The 7981-nt window shown below is 35.7% G+C and overlaps 2 protein-coding genes across 3 annotated transcripts in view; one reads left to right on the plus strand and one right to left on the minus strand.

The window, feature by feature from the left end:
- Positions 1–3738, minus strand: part of agr1 (anterior gradient 1) — a 6338-nt gene extending 2600 nt beyond the window's left edge. The window contains exons 1-5 of one of the 2 annotated variants that reach the window (XM_014015208.1): positions 3658–3738; positions 3097–3196; positions 1983–2046; positions 1708–1760; positions 1054–1130 (exon numbers count right to left, since the gene is read on the minus strand). In XM_014015208.1, the coding sequence (XP_013870662.1) occupies positions 1054–1130; positions 1708–1760; positions 1983–2046; positions 3097–3193 (291 nt within the window). In that variant the 5' untranslated portion in view covers positions 3194–3196; positions 3658–3738. The other variant, XM_014015209.1, reaches the window with a different exon arrangement.
- A 2250-nt stretch (positions 3739–5988) lies between these two features.
- traf3ip1 (TNF receptor-associated factor 3 interacting protein 1) overlaps positions 5989–7981 on the plus strand; it is a gene marked incomplete in the record, with an annotated part of 21797 nt that continues 19804 nt past the window's right edge. Inside the window, 2 exon segments of the mRNA XM_014015211.1 lie at positions 5989–6251; positions 7319–7387. Coding sequence (XP_013870665.1) covers positions 6129–6251; positions 7319–7387 — 192 coding nt within the window.

A 7981-nucleotide genomic window follows, 5' to 3' on the forward strand; every position in this document is an offset into this window, starting at 1 on the left:
ATCCATCCCTCCATCCATCCATCCATTCATATATCCATCCATCCATCCATCCATCATCCATCCATCCATACATCCATCCATCCCTCCATCCATCCATCCATTCATATATCCATCCATCCATCCATCCATCATCCATCCATCCATACATCCATCCATCCCTCCATCCATCCATCCATTCATATATCCATCCATCCATCCATCCATCATCCATCCATCCATACATCCATCCATCCCTCCATCCATCCATCCATTCATATATCCATCCATCCATCCATCCATCATCCATCCATCCATACATCCATCCATCCCTCCATCCATCCATCCATTCATATATCCATCCATCCATCCATCCATCATCCATCCATCCATACATCCATCCATCCCTCCATCCATCCATCCATTCATATATCCATCCATCCATCCATCCATCCATCCATCCATCCATCCACCCACCTATCCATCCATCATCCATTCATGTATCCATCCATCCATCCATCCATCCATCCATCCATTCATATATCCATCCATCCATCCATTCATTCATCCATCCATCCATCCATCCATCCATCCATCCATCCATCAATCCGTCCATCCATCCATTCATCCATCCATCCATCCATCCATCCATCAATCCATCCATCCACCCATCCATTCATATATCATCCATCCATCCATCCATCATCCATCCATCCATCCATCCATCCATCCATCCATCCATCCATCCATTCATATATCCATCCATCCATCCATCCATCCATCCATCCATCCATCCATCCATCCATCCATCCCTCCATCCATTCATATATCAATCCATCCATCCATTCATCCATCCATCCATCCATCCATCCATCCATCCATCCGTCCATCCATTCATCCACTCATCCATCATCCATCCATCCATCCATCCGTCCATCCGTGCTTTCATCCATCCATCCATCCATCCATCCATCCATTATTTACAAAAGTTTAATTTATTCTTGATTGTTTTTTAAAGCTTTGTAAGCTTTTGGGGTTTTTAAGAATTGCTGATTTTACTGTGAAGTCTTTATTTACCATCAGGTTGAGCATGATGAAGTCTTCTTTGGCCATTTTCTGGATGGACTTATCAGCAACAAACGCCTTCTTCAGTGCTGTTGAAACGATTCTGTTTAGTTTCAGAGCCTTAATGTATTCATGATTTTATTACAGAGTATTTCCTGCACATCATGAAACAAGTTATTTTATAAATGTCAACAAAATATACTTCCAGCTCACACCGTACCCTCAACTTTTTGAAACTTTTGCTTCCTCTGGGGGATTTTGAAGTAGTTACACACAAGTTTGKGAGTGAGAACTTACTTTTTGAAACAACAGCTATAACTTAGACATTTAAACATTTCTCAATTAAGCTTGTGTTTTAAAGGCTTGATTTTATTGTTCTACAGCTCTTTACTAAAAACTTAAAGACAAAACAAGAAGCAGACTGATTTGTGCATAGGAACTTTTTTGTGTGTCTGACAGAGTTAAAACCAGCTGAATGAGTCAGAACCAACACGGCCGGCTGTGCAGGTATTCAGGAATAATCCCAGTCAAGCCAAGCCCACCTTTTGAATGGCCGTGACGCAGCAGATTGTGCAGCTCTACCTGTTTTATTTGCATGTGACACTTTACTTCTGCAARCAAAATGAATCAAATAAAACACACAAAAAAGCAGCACTGTTGCATTACCTTTGCAGTGTGGGCAGTTGTCGAGATGATGAATGACCATCAGAGGCTTCTGACTGGGAAGATGAGAGAACAGTGAAACAGTTCGGTGCATTCCTCAACACAATAAGCACACTAATGGGCTTGAACGCTCGCTAATACAACATACCACCGAGAAAACGAACAGCCGTGTCGGGTTTTAAATGATTAATACTTTATCATAATCCGCTCTTTTACTTTAGGACCGCAGAGATGAACAAACTTAACAAACTGATCCAGCAACATGTTTAAAGTCTTACCTCTTTTGCATTTCTGATAGGCCGTCCTCATAACTTTTCACCCATTTAATGTTATTTCCCCACCCTGAAGAAAAAATAAGTATAGTTTTGGTCCCATTACTCCTAATAAACTGTGTGTTTTACAGGCAAAACTCCAACTTTATTGTCTGTTATGGTGGAAAAACTTAAGTTATATTCTTCAGACGTTCATAGTAAGTTGCAGTACTCTTGTAACTTTACCAAAGTATTTTTCAATAGCTACTTTTACGTTTATTTCGCTACATTTAAAACCTAAAATTTATACTTTTAATTTCACTTTAAAATTTAACACCTAGTTACTTGTTACAAAATTAAATATGTCTGAACTCATCATGAAAAAGGTTGTTTATTCACTCTAAAAATGGAGTGTTGAATTTACTCAACAAAGTCATGTCAACTGGTTCTATTAAACCTAGTATAGTAAAAGTGAAGCAATTTACACATTTTCTCGACTTGATTTAGTGGAACCAGTTYGGTTGAAATTCCTTAAAAGCCTATAGTTTTTTTTTGTAAAGGTGCCAAACTAAAGGTAAGAACCAGAGGAAGTTGTCTGACACATTAGTCTTCAAAATAAAAGTCCCCGGTAGCGTCTGGGAATGTTTGAAGGCAGAAATATGGGGTGTCTTTTATAAAGTTACACTGCCAAAAATTACCAGCAAAATTTAGCTTTATTTAGCTTTTCATAAGAAAAAAATAGGGGGGGGGGGGCATTTTTTTAAAGTAATATTTTTACCTTGATATTCATACATTTATAAATGTCATAGTTCCAAACTAAATATTTAATTTCAAAGCTAATTATTTAGTACAGAAACTCCACTATTTTTGCCCACCGGTGGAACAAAGACTGTTAAGAGGTTCAGTAAATTCAGTTTATTTCTTAAAGAGTGTGTAAAAGTACTATTGTTTTCCCAATTTTTGTAAGCAGTTTTATAGCTTTTACTTAAGTACTTTTCTCATCAGTGAATTTTTTTTACCAGTCATTTTCTGTTAAAGTGTTTTTACTTTTACTTCATTGTTATTTTTCAAGTACTTTGTACACCTCTGATTTTCCTATTATTGTAAATGTTTTGTATAGAGTTGTGACAAAACAACTCACCGTTTRCCAGGGAGGGAAGCTTCGCTTTCTTCTTCTCTTCCTCTGCACCGGCAGAGACGCCAACAAGCAGAACAAACACAAACCAGCGAAGCATCATTCCCTTCAACAAGACCACAAAAATTGCCAGTTGTTAAATAAAATACTCACATTTACTACTTTTTTGTTTATGGCTGCACAGACAAGCTAAAACATCTCTAGATTTTTCTTTAAGTGAAATCAGCACTTTGATAATCGTCTCTTTTGCAGCAAAACGATAAACACAAAGCTTAATTAACAACTAAAGCCATTATTTTGCAAACCTCTCATTAAACACAACATTTCACACATTTAAAAAGCTTTTTTTCCTCTTCTTTGAGGCTTTTAAAACAAGAGAAGTACCAGGATATTTGCCTTTAAAGTTACTTATAAAACATATCTTACCTCCTCAACATGTAGCACCAAGTCTATGTGTTTGCTGTCCTGTTCTCCCTTTTCTTTGATTTTTTTTAATCTCACTGAACCAGTCAAACAGGTTTAACATAATATGTTGCCATAAATAAAAAACAAAGAAAATACCACTACCTGCTAAAACATCGACACGCACGCATTCACRCAAACTCCCATGACAGCTGCTACAAAGACGTTTGGAGAAAAGTCAACACGCCACACCAGCTGTCAGCACGGAGGGGGGACCTTAATGATCTGGGCGGGTTCTGCAAGCTGAGCGTGAATTCCTCTGTTTGGCAAAAATGTTCTGGTGTTAAAATGGACTTTAATGGCTGGAAATAAAAATTATCTCTGTGTTCAACTGGTCAAAGTTCTGATTTTAACCAGATATAAAACATGACAGGATTGTGTAGCTGTGAGCCTATGATTAAAAAAAAAGAGAGAAGATTACAGTACATCCTCWATAGTGAGACACAGGCGATAATTATCTGAAAATGTGGTTTAACAAGCTTTAGTATTATGGCACACTGCCTGTAATGTTCCAAACTACTTTTMTTGTCTACAATAAATTAGGATGTGTAATATTTTGTGTTGTTTATCTGCAGACACATTTGAACTAATTTTAGGAACTGATGATGACTACAGTTTATTTTATTTACATTTTCCTTTTATGAAGTCTTTTGTATTTTCTGTGGATGCTTCAGATTAATTTCAGTTATTTGAACCTTTCAGGTATCAGGACTTTGGTTTTTATAACATTTATATGTTTTGAATTCTTGAACTTTTTTAGGCATTAATATTTCACRGAAATTAAATGAGTTGCTTTCAATCCTCTAAAAATACAATTTAGCATGCACGCTCTATTTGATTTTCCTTCTGCATCATGGAAAACTTTTGTCTCTCAATAGGTCTTGTTTTGTCTTATTTATGTCTCCTTTTGCTTTTACCATTGTTGTACTTTTACTGTCTGTCTTTCTTTTATAAATAATTCAGCTATTATTTAGTTTTGCTATTTTCAATTTACTACCATACTCAGCACCAGAGCTGTAAAGTAACTAAGTACAAATACTTACTGTCTTAAGTAGAACTTTTGGGTATCTTGAGTATTTTTCCTAGCCTACTTTTTACTTGTACTTCTTATATTTTCACACAATTATCCGTACTTTACTCCTTACAATTTAAAAAAGGCAAGCAGTAGAAAGTCGTTACTTTTATTTCATTTTTGCTTCTTTTCATTCCAGCTTGTTATTGTAAAAAAAATTAATACTATCCATGTAAACTGWGCCTCCTAGATAGAGTGAATTTGACTGGTTGAATGAGAAGTACAAATGTGTAAAACTCTGATATCGTATTAGTTTGTACACAAACAAATCGTGTCACACTGCAGGACGTAATCATTCAAATAAAAGGACTGTGGTTAAGAAGTATTTGTATTTCATGAATTATATTATTACATTTGGCCGCAGCCCTCAGATAGATTTTCATTTTGGGGAAAAGCTTTGTGCAGCCTTGATATATGTATATAAACTGAAACAGCTGGACTAGTGCATCCTAAATTTAACATAAATTAAATATTTTAATAGAACAGTCATTTCTGCAGTTGTTGAGGAGGTCACCTCCTAATAAATGTCTTTACAGAAAATCTAACTGCTCATTTTAAATCAATATTTTTACTTTTAATACTTAAGTACAAAAAATATCAGATACTTTAAGACCTTTACTCAAGTAATATTCCTAAAGGAGATTTTAACTTTTAACAAAGTAGTTTTTGGAAAGATATTTGTACTTTTACTTAAGTATCACTTTGTGGTACTTTATAAAACTCTGTTCAGCACTGAACATTCCAACTGAGTTTTCAAAGAAAATCTAGTGTTCAGTTTTAAAGGAAACCTTTAAATTAACATTTTAATTAAATTCTCTCTATCCAGGAGGCACAGATTATATGGATAGTATTTAATTTTTTTATAATATTTCATAAAAACAAGCTGGAATGAAAACAATCAAAAATTAAACGAAAATTACTTTCTACTTCTTGCCTTCTTTAAAAATGTAAGGAGTAGAAAGTACAGATAATTGTGTGAAAATGTAAGAAGTAGAAGTAAAAAGTAGGCTGAAAAATATTACTCAGGTGAAGTACAGATAATCAAAAAATCTACTTTAGTACAGTGACAAAATAGTACTTTACAACTCTGTAAATCATTTATTTAAAGTTTTGCTATTATTCAATTCACTACCCTATTCTCTCAACATTCACACTAAATTTTCACAGAAAATTTAAAGTTTTCAGTTTTAAATGTTTCTTCAGGCATAAATAAACTGGTTAAAACACAAACCCTTGTTCCCAACTTGATATCGATACTATTTGTTTAGATCGATACGTCAGCTGGCGCTATGTGGTGATGCAGAGTGCTTAGCAACGGTTAGCTTTCTGCGCATGCGCAGTCTTCATTCGTGATGCATTGTGGGATTGCTCAGTATTGACATAGCAACGCTGTGTATTGAGCGCTGAGTATTTCTGTTTGGGATTCGTTTTCGCTTCGCCTCTTGCTGTCGAAGTGTTTAGCCGTGTTTTTTCTTTTTTTTTTTTTTCTTTTCCTGCTGCCGCCATGAACGCGGCGGTGGTGAAAAAGACTCAGGACACTCTGGGCAAAGTGATAAAGAAGCCGCCGCTCACGGAGAAGCTGCTTAGCAAGCCGCCGTTCCGATACCTTCACGACATCTTCAGCGAGGTGAGGCTGAAACCAGCTACTTCRCCTTTAACATTTTAAAACTGGCGCCAGGAGCATTTAAAACGTGCTTTATGAACAATAAAACTCGAGTCATCCTTTAAAAATCACAGCCGAACAAGCTAGCAGAGTTAGCATGAACAGGAACCGCCTCAGCATCAGTGTTAATCTAAGTACGACTTAATCTGAAAACAGGTAGTTAATACTCTAACCTTTAGCTTAATTAGCACATTTGTTGTTAGTTTTATAAATCTCCAGTTAGTTTGTTTCCATAATGCAAGTATCGATTTAAGCAGTTATGCTGTGCAGCCTTTTTTTTTAATATATAGCTCTGCTGTTCATGGTTTATTATAGGAGTTAGGTTGTGTTTGATCAATTGCACATCAATGTTTTTGTCAGATTGAACTGATTGAAGGCCTTAATATTGATTGATTGGTGTGTTTGGACATTTGAGATAGCTTTAGATATTGTTCTTACAGATGTCACAACCCAGCTTTAGCCCTCTTGGGTTAAAAAAAAAACAACAAAACTGAGCCTGTTTTGAGACATTCACCTTCCACTCTTGTCATAAATGTGACCCATCATATTGAAATGAGGGTTAAGTCAAATTTGGTCAAAATGACCTCATCCTATTTTCAGATTCCTGCTTTAAAAGCTTCATTTTGATACCCGGATCATCCTGATATACGTGGATCCAGAGATATGACTTACTTTGTCTTGTTGGTTATGATGATACAATAATATTTGGTCTGAATCCTAATTTTATGTCATTTTAAGGAGGAATTTGCAATGTCATTATAAAGAAGAAACTTTAAATAGTATTTAAATATTGAGATTTACCATCTGGAAAGAAACTAAAACATTTCTAGCTCAGGGAAAATCTCAAAGTTTTAAGGCATTTTTCCTCAAAATCAGTTTTTTTGTTGCAAAAAGGTGCTTCTATGTTTTGACCTAATCTTCATTTCCATATGATGGGTCACATATTTGAACTACAGTTGTCTGTTTGTACATTAAATATGCTATATTTTAAAGTTTTATGAATAAAAAGAAGGAATCTTTTTAACTTTCAGGTGATCAGGACCACCAGTTTTATGAAAGGCCTGTATGAAGAAAATGAAATGAAGTCTGATAATGTGAAGGTATGTAGATTCGGTCGTCACTTCCTGATATGTGATTTAATTTTGCTCGTATTGTCGGTCTGATGCCGACGGGTTTCCCAGCTGAGGCCGAGGGTGTCTGTGTGTACAGTAACCAAACACTCTGAGAAGCTCTGGCGACAAATGAGTGTGTCTGTGGAGGTGTCAGAACTCACGCAAGCTGATCCCAGATCAGGACTGGATGGGAAGGAGCTACGCTGAGTCTTCTCAGCTTACTTTAGAAAAAGAGTTACCTAAACCACTGCTACGTTAACACAGTCCAAAGGCTCAAAGTAAAATCATAACTACCRTATTTATTCATGTATAACACGTTCTCAAGTGTAATACGATCATCATTTTTGAGCTTAAAAAGCATWAAAAAATCTAATCACCAATAACCCGTGTATAATACAACCCCCTACTTTATGGATGATTTTTAGGGTTAAATTTCTAGTATTATACATGAATAAATACAGTAATTCCTAATGATCAGGATTCTCTGAAACTAGATGTTTTCCTGCTATTTAGGGCTGTGTATTGGCAAGAATTTGGCGATACGATACATATCATGACAGAGGGGTCACGATACGATATATC

The sequence above is a fragment of the Austrofundulus limnaeus genome, unplaced genomic scaffold (assembly GCF_001266775.1).
Source record: "Austrofundulus limnaeus strain Quisiro unplaced genomic scaffold, Austrofundulus_limnaeus-1.0 Scaffold125, whole genome shotgun sequence".
Lineage (NCBI taxonomy): Eukaryota > Metazoa > Chordata > Actinopteri > Cyprinodontiformes > Rivulidae > Austrofundulus > Austrofundulus limnaeus.